General features: G+C 43.8%; 1 protein-coding gene across 1 annotated transcript; it reads left to right on the top strand.

The window, feature by feature from the left end:
- Nucleotides 1-1,313: 1,313 nt before the first annotated feature.
- prickle2b (prickle homolog 2b) lies at nt 1,314-20,029 on the top strand. Its single transcript, XM_083971307.1, has 8 exons — nt 1,314-1,776; nt 7,558-7,741; nt 12,474-12,587; nt 13,578-13,715; nt 15,437-15,640; nt 16,285-16,471; nt 17,554-18,450; nt 18,578-20,029. The coding sequence occupies exons 2-8, from the start codon at nt 7,610-7,612 to the stop codon at nt 19,546-19,548; spliced, it is 2,643 nt and encodes an 880-aa protein (XP_083827433.1). The 5' UTR covers nt 1,314-1,776; nt 7,558-7,609; the 3' UTR covers nt 19,549-20,029.
- Nucleotides 20,030-27,642: the final 7,613 nt, after the last annotated feature.

Here is a 27,642-nt window from a genome sequence, read left to right as displayed (position 1 = left end):
AGAGATTTAGAGAAGGCACCAAAATAGCTGAGATGGTGGCAATCTGCTAGGGAACAACTGTGCTGTTTATGTTGCTGCTAATCAATCAGTTCCCTGCTTTAGCCTCAAGCAGCCTTTGGTCTTTTGTAAAGCAGAGGCACAAGAGCATTTCTGTCTGTTGTAGCATAAGACATACTGTTTTTGTTTTTTTTAAATATGCATAGATGGTTGTAAATGATTATAGTCTTTTTGGTTCTCGGTTTATGACTGTGGCATTTGTGCACACAGGGAGAATAGACCGCTGTAGTTTTAAGATCCTGCTAATTTGGCTATACATTTGTTTTTGATTCAGTGGTTTTTCATTGGTCTGTAAGCCCATTGTCCTTCTCCTCAATAATGTCTGTTTCTTATGTTAAACAGCAGTGTTTTGTTTACAGGGCTCACCTCCCCATTTCCCCATGCAGGTCAGCACCCTGTAGTTCCCCCTCTCTCCCACCTCTCTCACTCGCTTCTTGCCAATGGCCAGTTGATTCAGGGAAGTGGTTTAATTCACATGCAAATCCCAGCAGAGCACCAGTCATTCACACTGCTAATTATACCAATGTTGGGAGGCTGACTTGCTGACATCATACCAGGATATCAGCGTGTGTGTGTGCGTGTATGTGTGTGTGTGTGTCAAGCCAATCAGAGAGGGCCAGGAGGAGACAGGAAGTCAATGACTTTCTTTCAAATAAAAGCTTTTCACTGAACAGAAGTGAACAGTGGCTGAAGTCTCCTTGGAAGATTATAATGATAAATCCAAAGGCCAAAGAAATAAAACTGGTACTAATTACATTTATATGTGACATGTTGTGAATTCAACATTGCAGTAATTGGCAAAAATACTTTTTTATTTGTTTTTTTTGTATATAATGATCACACTGCTTGCATGTTGACAACATACAACATGAATGTACAAAAAAGCAATCATGGTTTTGACTTCATTATTTACCTCAGACAGAAGAAAATAAATAAATATGATGTTTTTCTTGTTCTTTTTCACCCTTTCCAAATCTTTCAACACATATCATGGCAATCCTCTGAAAGCTGTGTTTAGTTGTTCAAATATGTCCCTTCTAACTTCATCATTTAATCGAATTAAAACTATTCTTTAACATTTTATAACTTGAAGAGATATTTGATGTGACTTGCGCAGATTCCCACTACCACAGTGGGGCTTTTATGTTGAAAGTGCAAACCGGAAGTGGCATGTTATATATGCGCGCTTGACGCTGGTTAAGAATTAAAGCTGTTAGTCAGTGGGTCGGCCAGCAGCATCTCCAGCTCTCCGTGCTTTTACGCACTGAAAGTCCGCACGGATCTTCACGTCGGCTCGGCGGCGGCGTTTAACGGAAACGACCAAAGGAGGTTTCTGTCTAATTCTCTGGAATTGAAAGTATTTCGGTGGAACTCGCGCTCCGGTTTGGATCTGTTACTTATTGCAAACTGGGATCTGCTTTTACGCACTCTATAAGTTGGCTCTCCGTCTACTCTCGCTCCCCGTTTGCAGAACTCCTGAGTGTGTTTGCGGAGAGCAGGGGGGCCGACAAAGGCTTTTAAACGGAGGAGTTAAATATAACAGAGGGGTGCAGACACACAGCCGGGGTGAGAGCGGGGTGTTTTCGTGGCAAAGCTGTGGCGTTGGAGTTTGTGCGACAAATTCTGCGATGAGGAAGACGTATTTTAAAACTTGCTCCACCACAAGCAGCACCGAGGTCGGGGCTACGGTTCCAGCCCTCAGCCGCTGATTATAAGAAGGTAAGCAGCAGATTATTGGTGGTGGTTGTTTTGCTCTGGAGCTGCTTGTGTAGCGCGACCGACGATCTGTGCTGGGGGCTTTAAATGCGTAATGGAAAGGAGGAATGTGGCACAGATGTATTTGCTCATGAAGTCGTGTTTTTTTTCTTTTCTCGGACTGAAACCTCATTACGCACACATTTCAAAGAGAAAGTAAACTGGTATCGGGACTAAATATTAAAGCCATCTCCACAGTTTGAAGACACTGGTCTCTGTTTTGGAAACTTTCGCCTTCTTCAAGATTTTTCCAGCAGGGTTTAATCGACACTGTCCTCGCCCACAGCTTGGTGTTATTCTGATAGAAAATAGCGAGTTATCTGACTTGAACTGTGGCTCTCCCTGCACGGACGTGCTCGCACTGGTTTCTATCCCCCACCCCACCCCCTGTAGCGCAGTGGCCAGGCTACTGTGCGCTTTCCAGCCCGAAAGTCTTTGTTGTGCAGCCTCTGTGCCATACGGATTGTGGACTGCTGTGTAAATAACCATAGGACAGGCACTCTGGAATCTCCAAATGTTTGGTTTTCCTCCAAATCGACTTGTTTCAGGATGTTTCTCCAGTCAAGTACTGTTATGTTGTTGTAATTATGAGTCATCTCAGTTGATAAAAAGCTCTAATTATTTCCTGTAGTTTACTGCAAGCTGTTTTGGAAACAAGTGGTGTAATCGCATCTCCATGGCAGTTGTTTTAAGGACGTTACAAGACTCAATACAGGCCAATTGACCCGTTAAGGAGGCTACATTTTGGCAGTGTAAAGGGTAACTGATTAGCACATGAATGTCCGGGAGGAGTGGGTGAGGGGGGAATGTGGCTTCAGCAGCTGGCTGCAGTATCACTGGTCTCCTCAGGTTTGAGAGCAGCCCAAACATTAACTGAGCTGACAGCAGCCAAAATGCCAAACCAACATTATTTCTGACAGCCACAACTGCCTCTGGAAAAATGTCAGTATCTTATTGGTTACTGCATTTTCCCACTGACACTTTCAAAGAAAAGTCAACATATCATTCTGCAAAATTCCTAGAGGGACTGGTAGATACGTTCTCCCAAAATCTGTCATAAGTCAAGAGACCAAAGCCAATAATTAAATGTTGTTGGTCATCAAAGTAGTTGACAGGTTGCTGGTGTGTGAGCATGCTCTCGTGGTCTGCAGTGAGGTTGTCCTCGAACCACGTTCCTCCATGACTCTGCCAGTTTCCGTCCAAAGCAGTGTCACTTTATGGAATAAGTCAACACTGTATGAATAAGTAATGTGATCCAGTCTCAAGTATAGAGGGGCTGCAGCTGAAAAGAGCCCCAGTCTGATGTTACATAAATATCTCTGTGCTTTCCACTTACCACACCAGTTACGTACCAGTCCTTAGAGACAGAGAGAGGAGAGAGTGGGGGACGTTTCAATACTCAAGTTTTTTTCAATGACAATATATTTTTTTGTAGAGAACAAAAATGTGTGACTTATCTGCCATCACCACTTACTACAGCCGGCACTGCACACATTATACGGTTGAAATTTTTCCTGGTTAACATCAGTTCGGCAAGCTTTTGCCTTTCAATTGATTTAGCATTACTAAGCACTAAAACATTGGCATTACACTCTTTTTTTTTAAGTTAAATGACCTCCATTGAGTTGCACATTTAAGACTGTCAAAGCAGTGATTAGCATTTAACATCTACATCCTCCACATGTTTTACATACAGTACTAAAAGGGTCATTCAGAAGAACCATCACATTTTGAAACAGTAGAGGTTGATATTTTGACTTTTCGTGCCTTGTGTTGGTCAAGCTCCAGAAACGCAGCAGCCCACCTTTCCCAAAACGCAGATCAATAGCACCTATGATCTCACCGTCATCAGGGTTATTTTTACAATCTTTAGAAACGGTCAAGGATCGGCTCTCCAATAATTTGTTATGACAGGTGGATGCAGGCCTAATCTCTGTCCGCGGGAACATGTTGCATCTGGTTCTTACTAATTAGCCACTAATGGAAAACGTCTTTGTCGAACCTGATTCTTGTCAGGAACACCTCCAGTCATGTTTAACTGTGATTAACTCCTAATGGCTCTGAAGTCAACATGCAGCCCATCGGAGGTAGAAGGACTGCGGCGCATACTTGTGTATCAGTAATCTATGAAAATGGGGCCATTTGTTAAAGCACTTGAAAAACTCCATCTAAGGCTTCAGAACACGAAACGGAAATGTTGTATTCACTAAACAAAAGGCCATTAAATAGAAAGCCCCCCACCACCCCACCCCTCTCCGACCTTCTTCTAGTGAAAACAAAAGCAGAAACGGGGAAAAAAGGACTCAACACTTGGCTGTGGTGTGCACCCAGCTGTTCCCCCCTCTGTGCTCTTCTCTCTCAACATCCAACCTCAGCTTTTGTGCAGGGCTGCCATTTAAAGATGGGGTTTTAATCTGACCATCTAGAGTGATGCCGTGGAAAGGCCTTGCGGTGGTTTTGGGAGCAGCTCAGGAATGAGAGTGGAATGAGCCTTCTGCTTCATACCCTGCAAGGCCATACTTCTTTGACAGGCTTTTGGGATGCAGCTGAATCAGATGGCTTTCTCAGGCTTGGGTTTGGCCAAATTTGTTTGGTACTTGTTGAAGACCATGCAGCATTGATCCAAAACAACTGAACCGGAGTCTATGCAACTGTTAGAGGGGCCTATCACATCCTAGTTACACATTAAAAACACCCCGTTACCTGGGTTACAAAGCTAATCTAGAAGACCAGGGTGATGATAATTAACTCGACACGGTGAATCATTGTCCGCTGACATCATGGTCACAGGGATCACTAACCAGCAACATACCCCCCAGGTCTTGAAAAAACCTCACACTCAAACGGACCAATGATACGTCAGCATTTACATCTCCCAGGGGGATGAGGTGCCAGTCATGTTTGAATAAGGAACAGGCCTATTAACTTCCCTCATTTTACCTCGGAGTCATTTATGGGGCGTCAGTGATGTACTTGACTTGTGTTGCCAAAGTCCCCAAATCTCTCCTAATTGAAATCATGTAGATTACAAGGGGAAGCTCGGGGATTATGTTTCAGAGGAGGGGAAATCCCAGACATGCACCGCATTGTAAATCACGAGGATACAAGGGGAGAGAAGGAGCAACGGGCCCTTGTCGGCTTACAGTGTTTCTGCTGACGTTGATGTGGAGAAATCAGGATGTTTGTGAGGTGAATCACACGAGGAAGGTCATCATCACACATCTGGTCTTAGAGAGCGGGTCAGAAAAGGTGCATTGCTCTAAAGGTCACAAGATTTTCTGCCTCCCAGGTTTAACTCCACAGAGACTATAGCGAGCAAAGAGCAGGGCCACGATGTTGTGATGTGTCCTTTCAGGAGGAATGCGGTGTGAAATGCTTTCCTTCAGGTCCACTCGGCTCCTTCTGGCTATTTGTATACTCTTATCTCCAAGTGTCCCTCCCCAGCCCAAGGCAAAAATAACTGCTAACCACCTGGCAACATGTCAAGAAAAATTTGGTGAGGTGTCTATATGTGTTTGTTTGTTTTTTTGTCTGTCATCATCACCCGTGTGTCTTGTTCTTGTAGATGCATGCATTTTCGAGCAGGTCATCCAGCTAATCAGCTGCAGATTAGTAACGACTGTTGCTGGGTTGTAATGAGGCAAGCTGCGTCGCCCCTGGCTGTAGCATCACGCCGCTGGGACAGGGATTTTCCAAACAGCCTTTTCCCAGTGAGCTCACTTGACAGCTACTTGATGACTCTGTCTGGCAAAGCTGCAGAGCCGCTCCATTTATCATACCCATCAGTATTCAGGGCAGAGATACCTGACCGCTTTGTAAGTTTTGTTAATATTTATGGAGTCGGTTCGTGAAGTCTGTGCCATGCCCTTCCCCGCAATGACAGCAGATTTTGTTGAGTTTTGCCTGCTCTGTTCAGGCCAGTGCTGAAAGCGGGATCAGACAGTGATACCTTGTTTGTCTGCTGGAGAATGGAAAGGATTTTCAAGTGGTGCTGGAGAATTTGTCCAAAAATTAAGGCCTGCAGATCTGTATATTTTCTTTTTAACGATTGCATGTCATACAACCAGTTCTGGCATGTCAGCGGGATGTTTTACTTAGGCGGCTAGGAAGGGCTTTCCAAGTAATTCCAGTGTCTGTTCTGTCATCAAAATCCATCAGTACTAAGCCCAATAGACTGGAGTGCTTTGTTAACCAGGACCTAACCCTTAGACAAGAAGTGCTCCTCTGACCAACAGACAATGTGAGCCTTGGCCAGCTTTCCACACAGTGCTGTCTTCGCTCCAAGCACTTGACACAGACGGATCCATAGCCAACCAGGTTGTCAGTCTGTCAAGCATTGTCCTGAGTGTCCTTAAGCTCCTCCGTAGCGCTGTCTGTCAGAGAATCGGGCGTCCGCCTGGGAAGATAATGGGATTGTCTCTCTGGCTTGGCCGCCCGAGGGGCAGCAACGGTCATAGAGTGATGCAACCTTCTGGCCACCCAGACTTTCTTCTTCACACAGGGGCTTAGACTTGTCAAGGACATGGGAATCTGTCTATGAGCAGTTTTTCCCTCGTTTGAATCCCGAATACAGACCTGGTGATTTTCATTTTAATCCAACCAATCAGGTATTTAACCCACATCCTGTTCTGCTTTTTGTGAGACGTCGCACAAGTTCTGCGTCGTCCTCCGAGGAGTAATCCCTGTCTGTTCATCTCAATATTTTGCAGAACAACACTCAGGAAAGCTCGTTTGAGTCCATGGAATAAAACAACTCTCCTTAGTGCTCTCTGGACACAACTGTAGATCAAAGAGCGGGGAGGAAGAGGAGTGTCAGTGTCAAACACTCCTGGCCTTATTTTCTGTGGAAACTCACACATGGATACTTTCCATTTTATAGCAGGGCGGGTCCACTTGACTAATGAGAGCAGAGCACTGTCCTGGCTTAGCATCTGTTAGTGTTTCTAGCTAACCTTGTTCACATGGAAGTGTGTATGTGTTTGTGTGTTTGTACAGTACTGCTTTCCATCACCGTCACCGGGCTCTATTCTGCTAATTTCCCTCGCCTGTTTGTGATTATATCTTCGTACTTGATACCCCAGAGGATTGTGGGGGCAATGTAATTGTGGCACCCGTATTTTACTGTGAGAGCTGCAGCGGGATGCCTTGACCTTTAAACTGCGTGGAGTTCACATGCTTTATGGATAGAGGGTCTGCAAACATGCACAGGCCTTATGTGCTTTTGAACAAAAGTCAAGGGGATTTTGCAGATTTTTTTTAAAGGTGTGTGGGGGGGGGGGGTCACTATCCCCACAACCAAATCGGCTGGATGACAGATTTTCCCTTTTTTCACAGCTTCTCTTGAGGTTACCTTTCAGGGAAAAAAGCTGCTTGGGTTATTTTTATTTTCTGTGATTAATGGCAAGCTTCAGAGGCCCAAACAGCCTCTACAGTATGACGTCTTGTTTCTGTTGAAACCCTATCGCCCCGGATACATTTCTGTTTACATAGTGATTTATTAAACTCAGGGTTTGTTTTCAAGCTAATGGTTGTGTATTCTTGAGATATTGTGGGTTAAAATGTGTAAAGCATATTTTTCAGATGTCTAACTCAAGAGATCAAATAACTGTTTCTTAATCTAATCGGACGTTCTAATTTGATTTTAAAAGATTTCATTAATTTGTGCCAGTTGAACAATAGTGTAATTTATATTCAACAATGTCCTGACAAATGTTCTTTGTCTCTGTTTTTTTTTTCCTATGGTAGGAAAATCTGTGTGCACTGTAAGTGTCGTCGTGAGGAGCATGCAGTACCAGCCATGCCTGTAGAGATGGAGAAGACGGTCACCAAGCTGATGTACGACTTCCAGAGGAACTCCACCTCAGATGACGACTCTGGCTGTGCCCTGGAGGAGTACGCCTGGGTACCACCAGGACTCAAACCTGAACAGGTACGAGCATGTTTTCACTTACCGTAATGTGCACCACATGACAGTCACACTGGGCTGTCTGTAAAAAATTGTGCAGTTTTGTCAGCTGTTGTCAATCACCTGATTGTTAGCCTGATCCATGGAGCCTGTCCGCTCTCAATATGCAGTTTGTGTGCCAAAAACTTTCAAAAAGCTCTGATTTCTCCATAAACAATATGATTTGAACTCGGGAGACTTCACATTTACACACAAAAGAAAATGTTGTAAACGATCATCTCACTGTGGTCGAAAGGCCTTATGCACACACAGGTTTCAGTAATAAAAGTTAATATATATGCATACCAGTAGAGTGTGGTGTAAGCCTAATAAAAATTCCAAGCACTACTAGACTGTGTATACTGTTACACCTCATGCCCACATTTTGTAACTACACGATGGCTCACTAGTTCTGATGACCGCGCTCTCTGCAGGCTAATGGGTAACAAGAATTATGTGGCCCCAGCAGTCAAATTAATCTCCAATTCATTCTGCCTCCAAACATGTTTACAGTAGGTTTCATCGCCCCTCACAAACGCTCAGCTATAAGTGCACATTAAATAGCTTCATGCTTGTTGATGAAAATCCTCTTTTACAACGCTCTGTTGAACCATAGGTGTGCACACGTGGGAGGTTTTTTCACTTTTATGGGACAATAGAAGCGTTTATGGAAGCTGGTTTCATTTTGTTGATGAGCTGAAAGCAATGAACTGGTCAATACACGGTGTTGGCACAGCCCCCTGTTTTCACCTCAGAGGACTTAGCACAGCAATTTTTCATCCCCCTCCAGGGTCACATGTCTAACCCTGAAGTCAATTAGGTTCTCGTCTCGGGGCGATATGACCTCAGGAACAGGCAAGCCTTAATGGAAACTGGGCAGCGCTTTACTGCAGCAGCAAGGCGATAAACAAAGCAGAAAAAAATTATATGTTTTTTGCCCTTTGACAATAAACAGAAACAATCAGGTAGAACCGTGGGGAAAAAACTGTGACATTTAAGAGCATTTATATCAACATACATGGAATGTGTCCACTTCTATAGCAATTTCTATTTTCCCAACCTGATGTGCAAGTCATTCAAGCTGTGAAAACATGTGTGTGACCCATTACTGAGGAGCGGAAGTGCGCCTGATGTGCGGCTTTTCAACACCTTGATTTCCTCCGCAGAAGGTAAAGACAGCAAGAACGTGAATAGAGAGAGATGGTAAACATCAAGCTAAACTCCAGGATCTTAACAGTGGGTTTTGGTTTCACTATAGGGAGCTGGTGTATGGAGTATGAGCCGGCTGTTGAGCCTGAAGTGGTGTAAGGTCACCACTCGGTAAGAAGATCTCAGAGGAGGACTGTGATATTCAGTCTGATATATCTGAGGATTTCGAGGGGGGGAAACTCAGCGCTTAGGTGGGGCTGATCGGCTCTCCCATGTGTCTTTGTGTTTCTGTCACTGAAATACAGACTCATACTAGAACATGAATCTTTTTCTCCAAACATAAAGCCACTACTGACTGAGTGTGTTGGAGATGTTATTTAGCTGCAGTGTGAGGGAGGGCCTGCCAATATTTTCTCTCTCCATCCTTCTCAAATAAAATTCTTGGATGTTGCCAAGTTACAGCTTGTTAAGGCCAAGAATGTTACTCAGCAGTGGCCCTTTTTTTTAACCATCACACAGCAATAGCTTCAGTCTAATGGGCAGACTCTGTTCAACATCCACCATGGTCTGATTTTAATTTGCAGTTGGACATGAAGTATGTTTTTTTTTTTTTTCAGACCGCTCACATGTGGGATATTTGAAAAGAAATTCAGTTCAAGGTTATTGATGCAAACTGGAGGTCTTTCCAGGATCTGAAATGGACCCGCAGTTTGGATGTGGATAAATCAACTTTTAGACAACAAAGGATCAGTTTGAAAAGGATATGAGGCTTGCTTAACCTGTGGACCTAAGGTCAATTAGACTCCCTCTATTCTGAGGTGAAGGACTGTAAAAACTGTCAGTCAGTGGTCTGACCTGTTTACAGTCAGCTTTGAATAGAGAGAGATAATGTCGTAAGAGGGGAGTCTTGAGTGTTTTATCCACAACTAAAGAAGGAGATCAGATGAAAGTGATCAAAACACACACACACACACACACACACACACACACACACACACACACACACACACACACACACACACACACACACACACACACACACACACACACACACACACAACATATAGGATATCTTAGGGTTTACAGATGGACAGATTCATGGTTCCCAGAGGTTCACCACCATATTTGCTGAGCCCATCACCATCATACTGCCACAAGCTTGTTTAAAGCTAACCAGCAAATATTACCTTGCCAAAATGCCAAGAAAGATGCTATGGTAGATATTACACTAACAAAACACAAACATATTATAATTTTAATTGTGAGGAATGCATGCTAACATTAGCCCACAAGTGCTGCTGTTCCTAACATATTACATCGCAGGTGCTAGCTTGGCTATAGAAAGTGGCACCTGCACTTTTAGAACATTCAGTATAGCTTATTAAGCATTAACCAATCACTCACTCACACCTTTTTAACTTCCAGATACAATGATTTTGCTCCCACAACCGTGCTGGCTGCAGCGCTGAGCCGTGGTTGCTCGCACATTTCAGCAAAAAAAAAAAAAAAACGTGAGAAGACAAGCACAAAGAATGAAAACACAGCCATTAAACCCACTCTCTTTGCTATGAAAACACCCTCTTTCCCACCATGTTTGGCCGTTACCACCGGTGTCCTCTCAGTGATATTATATCTCCGTCCACTAACCGCTGTAAAGTGGCTTGTTGAGAGAATGTCAGGCCCGGTGCCTGGTGGTGTCTTTTCCTCCGGCCGTCAGGCCATTAACAGCAATTGAAACCAGCTGTGTGAAGCGATCGCTCTTGTCACTCAGCTGCAACGTCGTATTCGCTTTAACTTTTAAAAACACGCCTTTCAGTGCAGTTCCAAACTTCTGCCCTGTCTTTAGTTTCGCCTGCTTTCGATTACAGTTATTATCACAAGCTGCTCCTCCTGGCTCGCGCTGCAACTCTGTGTCCATTATGTGCATGCGTGTGTGTGTGTGTTTGTGTGTGTGTATTTGTCTTTAGATCTTTTCCTCCGGGCAGTGTGCCTTTCACCTCCAGATTGTAACCCTGTCGTTGTTGGAAGCGAGGTTCCCTAATTTGTCATCAGTGTGTGTGTGTCTGTGTGTGTGTGTGTGTGTGTTGCTCCTGCTGTATAGGCGTTGTGTGATTTATCAGTGCTTGACCACAGTCAGTCTTTCATGGACTATTCTCAGACACCCCCAGCCCCTCGGCAGCCTGAGCCATGCTGCTGGACACGGATCCTGCAGCCCTCGCCAACACCAGGGGAAGCCAACAAAAGCAGAGCAGGAGGAATTGGGTTACGCTTAAGACAACTCCAGCTATAAATTCATCCCAACAACAAACATGCCTCTATAAGCCTGCACTATATTGTCTGCCTTTGTTACAGACTGTGATGCTTTAGGGCATCTCAGTTTAAAGATTGGAGAGTCTGAAGGCAATTCAGTTTTAATTTTGGTCTTTAGGCGCACATGCTTGGCTTCATTATTCAAGTTAATCTGTTTGTGAGTGACAGACTCTGTGTTATTGCCAAGGACAAAGCTGATGGCTTCTAGTCAGTAGAGCCATTCAGTAGACGGACAGGTGATTAAGATTGCTGTGACCTAGTCAGCAGGTATCGATCATATCGTATCTTTTCAAATCCTCTTTTCTACTCTATTGTTTTTTCTTTAATTTGATCAAAGCTTGTCTTGTTCGTTCGTTCATTCGTTCCTCTCTTTCTCCTCCATCTGACACTTTCGTTCTGTCTTTATTTCCTCTCCACACCTCTCCTCTATCTGTCTTTGACCTCTGTCCTCAAATCTTCCTTTAAAGCCCTGTGGCTTTTCGTGGGTTGCCTCCCTCTCCTCCACTCACATTCATATATGAGTGGCTGACCTCTGGTGTACCCCGGCCCCCCGTTACAGTGTAATAAAAAAAGGCTGCAATAAATAACTCTGAGATGACACTCATTGTCTGCTGCTGTAATGCGAAGAATGTCCAAGTAATTTTGAATGACCAAATTAGCATTAATCGTGCTGTCGTGCACAGCCGTATGTATGTGCACTGCTATATGCATTTGTGTTAATCACTTGTGGGCATTAATACATTCCCATGTCAATGTGTGGGGATGAAGAGGTGAGGTTCCATTAAGTCTCAGATGGTGGCCTATAAATCAAAGTGATTTTAAGTGTGCGTGTGTGCATGTCACTCCCAGTTATAGATCCTGTTAATTGGTCTTTGTGCTGTTTTAGCAAAAGAATTATGGGGGCAAATGAACCATTTTATGTAATTTATCAAATAGTAATATCAAACATTTGCAGTTTTATGCTTCAGTTGAGAATTTAAAGAGTTTTAGGGCCAGGCTTGTTAACTGCTGTGCACCTAAAACACACCTACAAGACACACTGACTGTTGACTATGGGGCCGCTTGATGCACATTTTTTCCTTATTTTGTGTTATTTGATAGACATAAAGACAAAATAAGTGGAGAAAAAATAAATACTCAAGGTGAATCAATCGTGAAAATAATCTTTGTTTCTCATTGGTCATTTTGTTTACATGTTGCAGGTATGATGTTGTTGCTGTTGTTGTTCATTGTGTCTGGGTCTGTGTCTCCTCCTCAGGTTCATCAGTATTACAGCTCCCTGCCCGAGGACAAGGTGCCCTATGTGAACAGCCCAGGAGAGAAATACCGCATCAAACAGCTGCTCCATCAGCTCCCGCCTCACGACAATGAGGTGAGAGTCCAAACTGGGCCCCCTCCCCCAACACCTTCATCCATCCATCTATCCACAAATCTATCCCTCCCTTCTTCCCCTCCTTCGGGGCAATACAGAGATAAGAGGGGGCAAAGGGAGGAGACAGCCACAGGAAAAATGTCTGTCTTTTTAATGGGTGGGAATGGGATAGTGAGGTGTTTTTGTGGAGCTGCCTTTTTTATGTAGTTCACATCAAGAAATTTTAATCTTGAGCTAAGATAAACAAGTGGTACAATACCTACACTAATTTTCACATACGCATTACTTTACTTTAACGTCAGCTTCTCTCTAAGCCAATTTGGCAGAGAGGGTTGTTTTGTTTTGAGGGAGATGGAAGCAGCAAGGTTTCCACAGCAGGTACTATCACCATGGACATTTGAGATTTGTTATTTCTGGGAGTTAACCTTTATCTACAGCTGCTACAATCTCTTCGTGCCTGTTCTGCATTCATTCATCATATCAGAAAGATTCTTAATCTCTGACCTCTGATTGGTTGACAGCTGTTACCTCCAGTATTACACTAGTGTTATTATTTTTAAGTATATATTTGACCCCTTGACATTTTAGACAGGAGAAAAGCAAATCACAGCCAACTCTTGCACAAGCCTTTTCAGCAGAGACAGTGCTCTGATCTTAAGTCCACATCTGAAGGTTTAGAGGAAGAAAGAGAGATACCTTTCATTTCAGTTTGCCCTGTTTACCTCGGCCAAACTTTATCAGTTTTACAAATATTTCCTGTCTAACTTTAATTAAGAAAGCATGTTGAGCTATGTACTTCTGTTGAACAGACAGTTTGTAGGAGTTTCTGTCTATGATATTGGATTTCCACAGTGATTAAAGATACACTGTGACAACAACAACAGGGTTTAACAGTGAGAAATAGGTTTTTCCACCATAAACCTCTTTTTTCTTCTTCATAACAGATCAAACTAATGTATGTTAATGTGATGCATGTGTGTGTTGTTCCAGGTCCGCTACTGTAACGGTCTGGATGATGAGGAGAAGAGAGAGCTGAAGCTCTTCAGTAACCAGCGTAAGCGGGAGAACCTGGGCCGCGGCAATGTCCGTCCGTTCCCGGTGACGATGACCGGAGCGATTTGCGAGCAGGTACCTGACAGAAATGTCAAAACCATCATTTCTGTATCACTTCCCCCGGCAGTGAGGATATATATATAAAAAGATCAAGGATCATCTGAAAGCAAGCCATCATTTCACTTCTAAATGTCATTTCTGCGCCGCATCCCGTGACATGAGTGAATTAACTGTGACAAGAGCAAAGGTGTGTCATGTGGACGGTGGAATGAAAGCCGTGAATAGTGTGAGAGACGTTCTGTACAGGCTGCTGGCATTTCAGGTCTCTGTCGTGATGTACGAGAGGTGCTTTATCTTGACATATAAAGGGCAGAGACAAAACAGTTGTCTGCTTTTATAACAACGCTGCGACCTTGTCAAACATTTCAAAAATTCCCGGGCCATAAAGAATCGTGAAGTGTTGAATCTGTGCGTGTAAGTAGCTGTCGCACTCAGCCAGTCACGGTGTTGTCTCTTCTCTTGTCAAGCGTTACCTCAGAGAAGTAGATACGGTTAAAACAGCTGTAGCCAGTGTCCCATCAAATATTGAATGTGTTGTCTTCGTGCACTCTTGCTGCTGTGGCCTTGTGGGACGGCATAGTGCAATGAACAGTGTTCTCTCAAGAACAAACCAGCAAACTTCAGCATCCGATAGCAATTTGTTACAAAGTGCACAAACAAAGTGCAGCTTCTCTCTGTTGTGTTGCTGCCCCAGGTGGATAGTTGCTTTACAGCTTGTGTTTCTCATCCACTCAGCAACACACACACATGCACATGCGCCAGGGAGCAGATTGTTGGGAGAGTGTGTATTGATTAAATTCCCCACCCCCCTTTGGCCTCCTTGCAGCAGTATAGGCTTTGTGCCAGTTAGATAACCTGATTGTAACTCTCCCTCTGTATCCGTCTTCCCACCCCTCTAAATCTACTTTGCCTAGCTGACCTTTCCCCTCTGTCTCCTTAGCACTCCCTCTTGTTTATCGTTCCAGCCTCTGGAACCTACCTTTACACCTCCATGCCGATCCCGCTCTCCCTTTTATCCTCTCGTATATCTCTCCATTTTTTATTCGTCCCCTTTGCCACGTCCTCCAAGAGCCACTTAACTTCCTCTCCTTGTCTGTGTCCCCGACCCCCCCCCCCCCCCCCCCCCACCCAGACCTCGTGCTCTCAGTTTAGTCCAGTTTTCATGCAAAATTGTGTTAAAAGATTGAGATGCAGTGCGTCCAAATCATTCAAAGAGGATCGCGTGCAAAGGGGTTTTCTTTGAAAGTGCCTCTTCAGGGGTGATCTCCTGCAGACTTGAAAAGTAATTGATTTGTCATTGAAACATGCTCTAGTTTTAGCTTCTCAGTTAAGTTAGGATCCTTTGTCTTATGTCATACTAAACTCTTTGGGTTTTTGAACTGCCTTAGTGGTTCTAATGTTTGCTTTATTACAATTTTACTGCTGTGATGATTTTAATAGTGGTTTTGTTTTGCCTGAAATAATTCATCTTCCTCTGCATCAGTGTTATAGAATAAACCTTTCTAGAAACCACACAAGCCTTAGGGAATATTAGTGTATGAACATCTTCAACAGCCTCATGTTACAAAGTCACAATCAGTTTTGCACTATGAGGGCAACAGGTTTTAAACTGGTGAAGAAAAAACTCTGATGTTTTCAAGAGAGAGTTGGATCTAAACATTGACAGATGCTGACAGAATGTACAGGCCAGTAACTTATTTCTCAAAAAACACTTTTCTTCCTCCATCTCTTTCTAGTGTGGCGGCCAGATAAACGGCGGCGATATTGCTGTATTTGCATCGCGGGCGGGTCACGGCGTGTGCTGGCACCCAGCCTGCTTTGTGTGCAGCATGTGCAATGAGCTCCTGGTGGATCTCATCTACTTTCACCAGGACGGGAAGATCTACTGCGGCCGACACCACGCAGAGAGGCTGAAGCCGCGCTGCACCGCCTGTGATGAGGTAGGTGCCCGTTACATGCACATGCACACAAACACACACACACACACAGGTTTGCACGTTGAGGATCATGTGTCAGATACACATGTCGCCTGCTTTAACATACTGTGCCACTAATGTGGGACGGTGATTGTAGAGCTATTTATAAAATATTCACACACACACACACATTCTTCACATAATGCATACCTTCATATGTACCAAACTGCTGTCATATGACGCTCACAGGCCTCCCAACACACACTGTCACCGTTTTAAGTCTTGCAAGGGTTTCTCAAGTCTAATGGGGTCAGCTCTCAATATCCTGATCTCAAAACCATTACCACTGACGTACTCCCTCTGCAAATGGGGACAAGGACACTGTTGGTACTTTAAAAAGCACCCGGGTGATTCAACAGCAGCGTAATTAAAAGTAAATGCACTATCAAGATTACAGCAAGTCCCCACACACATTAGCCTCCTACACAAGTCGGTGACAAAGAGAAGTGCTAAGTTGCAGAGGAGAAAGTGGTCTGTACGGTGGGGGGAGGGAGGGAGGGCGAGCTGAGCCTTTGTGCTGTCATTCAGCGCGCATTAATAACCCAATTGAGGTTTTACCTCTGTGGACTTGTGATAAACGATACTCTCTCTTTCTCTTTCTTTCTTAGATCATCTTTGCGGATGAGTGCACCGAGGCGGAGGGACGTCACTGGCACATGAAGCACTTCTGCTGCTTCGAGTGTGAGACGGTGTTGGGGGGCCAGCGCTACATCATGAAGGAGGGACGGCCCTACTGCTGCTCCTGCTTCGAGTCCCTCTACGCAGAGTACTGTGACTCCTGTGGGGAACATATTGGTATGCTGCACCACCACTCGGCATCTATCACTGTTAACAAGAACCGCATTAATCACCTGCAGGTCAAGCAAAGGAACCCTTTCAAAAAAGAATATGATATGCTTAACACGTGGATACATGGAAAAATTAAGTGGAATGTGATTAGGCTGCAAGGTTTTTTTTTCTTTCAAGGAGGATGTGGGAGTGACTTCATTTTCTTTGTAGCAAGTAACAGAGGGGAAATCATACTACAGACATGGCATGACTTTTAGATCGCTGAATGAAGTCATCCATGGCAAGGAATTTAAAGCAGGGGGTCACAGAGACCTCCACTGACAGATCACTGATATATTCACACATATATTTATCATGCAGTGTGAAACAGCCCAGATCCAGGATCTGTTTTTATCACAGACACATGCACCAAATGTCAGTTTATTACAAATTTTTAAATATCAAACACTGTAGAGTCCAAATCCACTGAGAGACAAAACTGGGGATTTTTTAAATGGGAAAACCCTCATATTAGCACCTCTTGGCCCCATGCCACCTCCCAGGAAGAACTCTGTGTGTATATGTATGTGTATGTGTGTGCGCGCTCCCCTGACAGGATGCCCAGGTGTGATTTTGGCACATACCTCTCGACAAATTTGCTCTATAATTATTTGTCAGACAGGATACAGAAAAGTATTTGGCTAAAAAGCACAACTGATTATAAATTGAAACCATCAGAAAAACACGCTGAAACCAGATGGCAGCCATTAGCAAATAGCTGGGTTTCTTTCCCCCTGAGACAACTTGAAACATACTCAAACTGCAGTGTGTTCTTACAGTACAGTGCTGGGCAAGTTCTATAATGAGTTTGCCCCCAAGCATAGTCATGTGTTGCAGCCCCCAGGTCCATTTTCTCACTCAACAAGCAGCGTGTAATATGCTACTGTTTTCATATCAAACAGCATTTTTAATAAAGACATCAAGATTTTTAATTTCAAGCTCTTCGATGAAAACATAGTGTTTTTTTCTAGTGCATTTTTACACAAGTCCCACAATATGTGATTTTATCTAAACCTTGTGAATTCATGTCTTCTTTCTCTTTCCTGCAGGCATTGATCAAGGCCAGATGACATACGATGGGCAGCACTGGCACGCCACTGAGGGCTGCTTCTGCTGTGCCCGATGTAAACGCTCTCTGCTGGGTCGGCCGTTCCTGCCCAAGCAGGGTCAAATCTTCTGCTCGCGCTCCTGCAGTATGGGGGAGGAGCCTAATGGCTCTGACTCGTCTGATTCGGCCTTCCAAAGTGCTCGCTCCACCAGAGAGTCCAGACGCAGCTCCAAGACGGGGAAGAGTGGAGGAGGGGGAGGCAGCGGAGTGCAGGCGGAGAGATTCTCAGGTGAGGTGGACCCACTGTCTTTACAAATGGATCTTCTGAGTCTCTCCAGCCAAACGCCTAGTTTGACTCGCGAGCCTCCGTCCTGGCAGAACCAGGAGCAGGCGGATGACGGTTATAATTACGAATCCCATTCAAACCCGACTGCCAACCCCACTCCTCTCCAGCTTCTAAGCCAGTGCAATGTCAGGACTGCCTATAACCCCGCCTGCTCTGGACAGAACAATCAACAGCAGGATCACAGGATCAAGGAGAACGCAGGTTTAAAGAGACCCCCCATCTCGGCCATGAAGGGCCACTCTCTGAATGAGACGTGGTTCCAGCAGCAGCAGCCTCCAGAGGAGTACTATCCACCCAAGCTGAGGACCCAAAAGAGCTTCACTGAGATGTCCCATTGCTCTCAGCACCACAACGGCTTCTCCTCTGACAAGCGCTCCATCAGTTTGCATGGCTTTCAGAGGGACAGGGACAGAGATGCAGGCCCGCCGGCAGCAACCCAGGTGGCGAGAAGCAGGAACCCCATTAATGCACTTAACTTCCCAGAGCAACTTACTCCCCTAGAGCAGACCCCAAGAGGATCCATGGAGTCCCTGGCCTTGTCCAATGGTACAGGTACGTCTGGTAGTATTTGTTGTGTGTGGCCTTCTTGTTGTATGTTTGGTATCAAGCTATAATGTTGTTTCCTCTAACTACTCTGGGGTGATGGGATGACACTAATAAATTCTTCCTTTTCCTTCAGGAAACTCAGCAGATGGAGGAGGAAAGCGTCAGGAGCACCTCTCTCGTTTCTCCATGCCGGACTTGAGCAAAGACTCTGGAATGAACGTGTCGGAGAAAAGCAACATGGGCACCCTCAACTCCTCTGTGCAGTTTCGTAGCTCTGAGTCCATTCACAGCCTCAACGCCAGTCAGCCCTACATGGAAATGGACCCGCCTAGGCCCTCTCAGTACAAGGTACAGTACTGTGACCCTCCTGGCATGGGTGGGGGAATGGGTATGCCTCATTTACCCCCCGGCTTCACCTTCCAGGAGGAGGACCGGGTGAGTTTGGTGAGCAGCGCCAATGCTGCCCGTCTTCCACCCATCAGTGAGCGCAGGGTGGGCGGTGTTGGTGTAGGAGGAGGAGGAGGAGGTGGTAGTAGGGGAGCAAGTGTCCGGATCGATGCCCCAGAGGAGACTCCACAGAGGCGCCGGCACCACCACCACCGCTCCCGTAGATCCCGTCGTTCTCGCTCGGAAAACGCTCTCAACTTGGTGGCAGAGCGAAGGGCGAGACCGCAGGAAAGGCCTCAGCTGCGCGTCCGAGAGGATTACGACCGTTTCCCGCCACCGAGGAGCAGCAGGGACCAGTTCGGTGTAGGAGGAGGAGGAGGGGGAAGATACCAGCCCCAACTCTTCCGGCAGTGCCCCAGGACCACTTCAGACCTGACGCTGCAGAACCCCGGGGCCGGCCGACGCACCGGCTTGAACCAGTACTCCTGGGATGATTACGATGACGACGACTGGTGCTCCACCTGCTCCTCATCCTCCGAGTCAGAGGATGAAGGTTACTTTCTGGGTGAGCCGATCCCCAGACCCATCCAGCTGCGCTACCTCAGCAACCAGGAGCTTGTTCATAAGTACAACAACACAGGGATGGGAGGACCCCACCGCAGTGGGCAGTTACACACCCACAAACGCAGAAAAAGCAAGAACTGCATCATCTCCTAACATCCTAACATTTGGCACAGTCAATGACTCTCTCTCTCTGTCCGCCTTGTGTACACTAACATTCTCCATCTGGAACAAAAAAAAACAGAACAACAAAACTCCCAGGCCATTTATTCAGTGTTGTTGAGTGTTGAATATTACGTAATTGAAAGTCAGTGATGAACTACAGTTGGTAAACAGTGAAAAAGCAACAGTGTTTGCATGTTTGTTCATTTTAATGTTTCAGAATATCTCCTGAGTATTAAGGCTGTTACACTTACAAGCACAGATCTATCAAGTCACAACGTTTATCAAAAGCTGATGTGCAATTTCTTTTTTTTCCTTTTTATCACAACTTCATTTTCATGCAGCAAATGAGTGCGCAAGGTCGTTGGTTTGGTACAGTTTAGCTTTTTCATGCAATGTGATTTAGATATAGGATATACTGTACTATTGTATTCAGTTCATAGTATGTACATAGATAAATGAATTAATAATTTCACTTTAAGTTAAGGAAGTCCATGTAAATATGGTTGTAAATGAGGCCTCACATATTTTTATATTTTGTATGGATAGAATCATTTATGTATTAAATATCTATAATGTAGAGATAGAAAATTACAAAACAACATATGCATGTTTTATTTGGCTGACCTCGTCCTGCGTTTGGAATAAAGGAGTATTTCAGTGACTTTTGTGATTGACAGTTTGGTGTTTCTCTCCAGAAAATGACAACACGTGTCTGATGTGCACAAGTGCTCACAACAGTCACCTTCTCCATCTGTTTAATGCATAAATGAATGACAATGTGGTGCAGAGGTTGATTAGAGAGTCATACCCCACCACACACTCACACACAGGCATGTTAATGTACAGTATATACTTAGACGGTAAATGGGTGCAGTCACATTCAAGCACACAGAGCTCCATTGTCCTGGAAACAGATACAGCTGAAGTTCTGGTTTATTGCATCAGCCTATTCACATTGGAAACTGCTGACAAAGGTCTAGGGATTTAGTTAATGAAATCTGGTGATGCTTTGTTTGAGCAGTTTTTACCCACACATTCCACATGGTTCTGGGGGAGGAGCTGTGTCGGGCTATGGGTTGGCCACTTCCAGACTATAATATCTCATGGACTTGTGGATGGATAGCCATGACCATTTGGCGGAAATATTTGTCACCCTCAGGAAAAATTGTCATAACTTTGGTGATTCACTGATACTTCATGCGGCACCAACGTCATGTCAAGTCTTTAACTTTTCCAGCAGTTTGGTTTATGACCAAATACCTGTAAAACTAATGATATTCCCATCAGCCTTAAGCTCGAGCGCTTATTGGTAATGCTTACACTAGCACTCTAGCTGAAATGATCAGATAGCTTTCAGCAGGGCTGTAGCCTCTTAATCTACAAGTCAAATCCTAAATGAGCCGACCCCTTCTGTCTAAATATTGGTATACACAGTTTAACAGGTTGCATCTGCAAGTGTTAAGCACTGTCATATTGTAAATTGGATTCCCTCTGACGTCCATGTGGTCAGGGGATTACTGCCGCTAGCCCCCATAATCCGCACACACACATCCACACATATGTTTGGAACCAAGGTGTGTGAATGCCAATCTCTTGATTAGAGGCGTTGAAGCACTAATGCTGTTGACATTATTGGCACATTAGTGCGATTACTTCACCTAACCTCAACTTCCAGGGCGTGTGCACCAGTTTTCATGTTTACTCTGGGATACCCGGACAGCTCCCAGACGGCGAGCGAAGGAGTCCTAATTTAGTCAGCCGTGATACGACAAAACCAGCTGCACAAACACGTGAGATACATTATGTCTGACTGATGATGGCCCGGTCCTTAAGTGTAGACTTTCCCCTGCTTTTAGCAAGTCTTTAAACTACGGCTGCAGACTGTTAGTCACATCAGCTGAATGCTTGGATGTGTATCACTGTAATCACTGTCTCCAAGTGTAATGAGACATACCATGAAACACACTCAAGCCTCTGTCTCGGGTTATTGTTCTTGAATCCTGAGCTTCCCTTACATCATCATTAACAAAGCCCATATCGGTTTGTTGCTTTATTAGCCCCTTGCCAGGCTTTTACCCAAGTGTGTGTGTGTGTGTGGTGTCTCCATGTGTTTAATTAAAAGCAAATGGAGGGGTGCCACAGATTGCAGCCATATGCTTCCCGGGCCATGCCATATTCAAGGTAACGGATGGCGGGGGGATAATCCTCAACTTGCGTGGACACCTCCAGTTGTGATGGTCGCATTGTCAGCCAAGGTCGTATAGCCTGCGAATTAGAGCCACGAGAGGAGGGGTACTGCTTCTGTGCAACGTGTCTGTAGCCTTTATTCGAACAATAATGTTTTTACAGAGCTTGTGGATGGAAAGCATTTGTATTTACACAGACAGATTGTGTGAGAAGTTGGTCCACTTTACTGTGTGTCATGCACAACCGTCCTGATGATAATATGGTACAGCACTTCTGGGATTCATTCATTCCTCAGACGTCATTCTTCTTTGCTGCCACTTTGCCAGTCAAAATGTTGTTTGCATTGTGTTTCATTTACAATTTATAATATTAACCTTTTATAATGGTGATATAGAACATTAATGGGCTCAAATTTAGTTAATCACACCTGACTAACCCAAGGACTGAAATGTCTGATGGAGGTAAACAGTGGACAGACATGTTGTCTAAACAAAGAATAACTGCACACCATTGACAGAATAAAACTGCTTTTACATGCAGCCAGAAAAAAAGAAACAAAATCAATTCTCCTTTGATAATTCTCAGTAAAATTATAAAGTAATAAATAGTCATGTGACTTTTTTTTTTGTCATGTGATCACTTTTTGCTGCATATTGTTATATTTCAAGGAGAAGTTGAGGGATTTAAGTTAATTTTGTCTATTTTTTCCTACCACAGTAATCACCCATCGAATTAGATTTACTGCACTCTGGTTTATTAAGGTCAGACAGACGAGCCAGTGTAAGGGGAACAGACAGCCATCCTTTCATTACCTCTGAGGTATGTGTCTGAGCTGAATAAACAACAAGCAAATCAGGTGACAATTTGAATAAAGACAGAGGTCGTCTTGAAGGATCAATCAAACCCTGTTTGACCCTGTGTTACAGTAGTGTGAACTGTCATCAAGATCATCATTTAGTCTCTTTTAAATGTGGATTATGTGATAGAACGAGAGTTGGCCAAAAAAAAAACTTGTCTCATTTTAGTTTTATATAATCTGACATTTTTGAAAGAGACTAAATCAATTCCCTGGAGATTTTGATGTAAAAAATAATTATATTAATACTGTGTGGCCTATGTCCATTTGATATAATACGAACATATTTAGTTAAAAAGATAATTGTATTAATATTGCATCCATTTATAAACCTTTCCACCTAAGTGCCTCAATTACTCAGGTGGGCTTACCCTGTGTACCCACCAGTGTATTGAAATCCACTTCATTATGAAAATGTACCAGTTTAATTAATAGTAACACATATGTTCGTGCATGTGTGAGTGTGTGAAAGCCCAGATGTACAGCTGTCATGAGTTGAAGCCATTTGAGATGTTTTGGGAGACTCTAAAAGCCATAATTACCGGTCTTTAAGAGCAGAACGCCTGCAAATTACAGCTGCGCTCTGAGAAAACTAAAATAGCCTGATTCAATTATTTACAAATGAAGAATGCCAGTGGTGTGTTATCGCATACACACACACACACACACAGACACACACACTCAAAACCAGCTTGCTCTCATAGGCACGCAAGCACACATGCTCTCGCTCCCATACACACACTCACACACACTGGGCTAAGTGAATAGGAAACGCGTGACAGGACTGACTGAGGCCTTACCAGCAGTCTCTCCTCCCTTAGCCTCATCATGTGTGTTCAATTACCATGGCAAGAATGCAACAGAACAATGTCAACAGATGCACAAATACAAGATCACAGTCCCCCACAGTCTCACAATGGATGCATGGGCCAGACTTTGCATAAAGTGCATAAAAGAGAGTGATAAGATTTAAGATTTCATTCCTCTGCTCTCCCCTGGAGAGTCTTCTGCTCTCCCCCTGTGAATCGACACTATATCCGGATATGGCCGGGATAGTCCCCCTATATGGCCCATAATCCGCATGTGAGGTCTTATGGGTAAAGGAGGGGGATTTTCCTCCTTGATTGCCCACTCACTGAATCCCCTCTGTTTAGCAAATCAGCCTCAGTGTCCTGACTTGACAGGCTCACTCCTTGTGAGGTGGATGTGTTAATACTGTGTGACAGTAACCCCACTGCCCATCTGCCATTTCTCTTCCTCTTCTCTTCTCTTCTCTTCTCTTCTCTTCTCTTCTCTTCTCTTCTCTTCTCTCTACTTCTCTTCTCTTCTCTCTACTTCTCTACTTCCTACTTTCTCACTGCAAACCCACATGCCAGACCCAAAATGTGATTATCTCCCAACAACTTCCTTGCTGTTCACATTCAAGCAGCCTCGAGTTGTCTGCAGAGAAAGGATCATGAACAAAAGTCAAATGGTCAATAACAGTATTAGACCTATAGACCTTAACTAAACCCACTAATCTCAAAATGCATTCTCTCCCACTTAAGCACGACCTTTGCCCTCAGACTGCCCTCAGATCTGACCATTCAACATTTTGCAACACCCTCAGCTTATTTTCTCAGACTAATCCGTCCTTCAATAGACTTGGAAGTTTTTGCGAAGTTTATAAAAGTAATTAAACAGCGTAAATAGAACTCATGACACACAATGCAGCATTAATTAGAGTTGATAATAAGTCTCTTTGGGGGCCCTCATTAGCCCCGATTGTTGTATTTCAGCAACAGTGAGAGAAAATAACTATTAATTTCCAATGTTTGCTGTGCGTGACACGTGGCGTGGTAGATTCTGCCAGGTCTAGGGTTAATCCGCAGATCCAACGGCTCGAGGGGCACCTCGCCATCACGCAGAATGGCATGCTGGGTACCTCGACGCTGCGCTGCCAGAGGGCTCCGTCTGGTTCATGATATCAGCCCACTCCGCCCCTCCTCGCTGTGACTCATTAACGAGCTCAGGTCTCAGGAGGGGTCCCATCTGTGTACCACCTGTATGAAATCACCACAGCTAGCAACATTTAATGCTGGACACCATTTACATTTGTTTCAGTGGTTCCCTACAGTATATTACATAAGTGCCTGTTGAGTCTGCTCACTTATTTCCTGCCTTTTCTTCTCTCTCTCGTTCCCCTCCCGTCCTCTCTCTGACTCTGTCTGTTTAGCAGACATGATGGATGGACCGATTAGTCCTTGAGCTGTAAATGAGGCAGAGCAAGTCTGTGATGTTGACTTTACAGTGACACATTTTTCCAAGATTTTCCAAGACCTACAAATTATCATTACATTGTGATTTATATAAAGGCAAATGGGCCATTTTCTCTTATACCATTTGCAGCTGTTGCTATAATAGATTACACGCATTTGGGAAAGTTGTTATGGATGAAATATATGGAAATGTTTACTTGAGGGGTTTTGACAAAGGTTTATTCAGTATGTCAGCACGCCATACTTTACAGTGGCTCTATTTTGCAAAGAAAGAGTTGTTAAATGATTTAAAGTTGAAGACCTTATAGCTCATACCCTGTTTTGGTGCAACTAAATCAATAAATATGATTTAAAAAACATTTTTTGTTGAAAAGTTGCACATTATGACTGTAATGGTTTGTTAATAATTGTATTGGATATTGTAGCCACAACTAAACTTTTACATATTGAAGAGTGGTTTCGCTGTTACAGACAAAATGAAATTGCCCTTCACTTAGCTCCACAGACAAGTGTCACTGTGACCTGCTAATTCCCCTGACATCTGCTCCTCATTCTCCTCCACTTAAACAAAGTAGATAATCTTCAGACACAATGGAACAGTTCAATCATGTGGACTTTTTTGTGCAGCCCGTGCAATATGTGACATTGTTTCAGTGAATAATCATATTCACATGGCTTACACAGAGCAGCGTGTGTAGGCCTACTCACTGGAGAAATGAGCGCAGCCGTTGCACGTCCAGAACCCGTCCAAGTCGATCGGTGTACAACTTGAGACTCATGAAACAGTGACTCACAGAATCTGTAACACATCCAACTCCTCTCTGATTTGCAGTGCTGCTAGTGAGCTCAGTGTTGCCAGGCGGAGAGACGGAGGAATAATGGCCTTCATTTCACCTTTTCTTTGCTATGCATGAGTTCACCACTGGAGGAGGGTTTTACTTTCTGCCAGAGTCTCTGACAGATATGAAAGAGCTAAATATACCATTATGCATTGGAAAACTCTGTTTTGTTGTATTTTTCCATTAGATCCAAAATTTCAGCAACACTGATGTGGAGTGGCATAGTTTGGTGTCCACATTTGTGAAAAGGCAAATTACTAAAATGTCTTAATTTAATTTAATCAATTTAAGAATTGAAGGTAAAATACTTGTATAAGAAAGGGTAAGAATAATAATATATTTAACATGTTAGAAAATTTGCTTTTAAAAGTAAATATCAGACAACTTAAGACTTTTTACTGAAGTAATATTCAAAAAGATGACTTTAACTTACGGTTCCTGTACCGTTACCCAATGTGATACCCCAGTGATGTTCCTGTAATGCAGGGTGAATTGTATCTTATAGCCACATCTGTTCCCCCTTGTGATAATGGTGAATCTTGGGAACAACGGGCTGAAATTTACAGGACTTGTTATATAGGAAGACATAGAAGCAGCATGAGGGCTTGAACAGTGCATGTCAGCAGAAGATTAACATCGCCATCTGTTGATGTAATTGAGCTACTACATTGCTGTAAACTAAAGCCCCACATTCTTTACAAGATTGTCAGTTACATGTCCATATGATTGTCTAGTGAATGCTATAGTGGATTAACCTTTCCCTCTCTTTTTAAAAACTTTTTTGCCCACCATCATTCATTTTTTGCTTTTTTGCACCTTTGAGAACATGAACAGGATAGAGGATCCAGTCAGGTCCGCAACAGTTAACTATTTATGATGGTTTCTGCAATTAATCCTCCAGTTAATCCTCTAGTGTTAACAAGGCACAGCAGGACATGGATGCAGGATGATCAGCCCAGTCAAGATACTGCCAATCACTGCTGGCATCCCCAGAGTGCTGAACTGAGGGGCCGAGTGGGTTTAGCAGCTAATGAAGACCCTGTGGCAGCAAGCAGCTGCTGGGTAGTGATAAGGAAGAGGGGGCCTTCAAAGATTTAAATATAAATCATCATAGGCAGTGAGCAACTCCAAGAGCCCACTGGAGGATGAGGGGGTCTCGAAGAGCAGAACTTATTATGATTTGCAGAATTCATACTAATGAAGGAACGACAGATAGTGGTGTGTAGAATATCATCAGGTAGAAAATGTGCAGTTGGCAATTCTCATTATAATGTTTTTGTTCTAGTGGACAGAAAATGCTGACATGATGTGGTAGGCCTACATTAGCATAACACATACTGTATAAGCAAGAGGAAAAGTAACATGATGGAAAATGCTTGTAAAAAATAATGCAAGAGCGAAGTCACAAAAGTAAGTTTAACTATACTAAATTATCATACAGCCTGTTTTAAACAAGACTCAGTAACTTAAAAGTATGAATAAAATAATCTTACACAAGGAAAACTGAATTCATGGGCACAAAAAAAGTAAGGGAAGAAAGAGAGGGCAACATTACTACACTCAGTTGACCTCAGTTGGTCTGATATGAGCATGAGCTTAAGGTGGGTAATGTTTGCTAATTAAGTTGGCAGTAAAATATTGTTGCATAATTGGCACTAATGGCTTCACTGACTTTTCTTCTCCACTTATTTCACTGTTAAAAAGTTTTGTCACTGATACATGTGAAACAGTGGTGGTAGTTCAGCACATTTAGCATTTTAGCTGCAGGCTACGTTCAGCAAAAGCTGCATTGTCTCACTCTAAGGTAATAGTATAGAGTAAAAGAAACCACTTGAGCTTCAGTGTCAGTGAGATGGTGATTAACACCAAGAGCGCCAACGTGTCTCCAAAGACCCTTCCAAAAAATGGCCGCCTCCCTGTGAGCTCAATCAGCTGCAGGCCCTGA

This window comes from Trachurus trachurus, assembly GCF_905171665.1.
Source record: "Trachurus trachurus genome assembly, chromosome: 5".
Lineage (NCBI taxonomy): Eukaryota > Metazoa > Chordata > Actinopteri > Carangiformes > Carangidae > Trachurus > Trachurus trachurus.
Note: the sequence above shows the minus strand (reverse complement) of the source record. Positions and strands in the feature narration are given on the sequence as shown.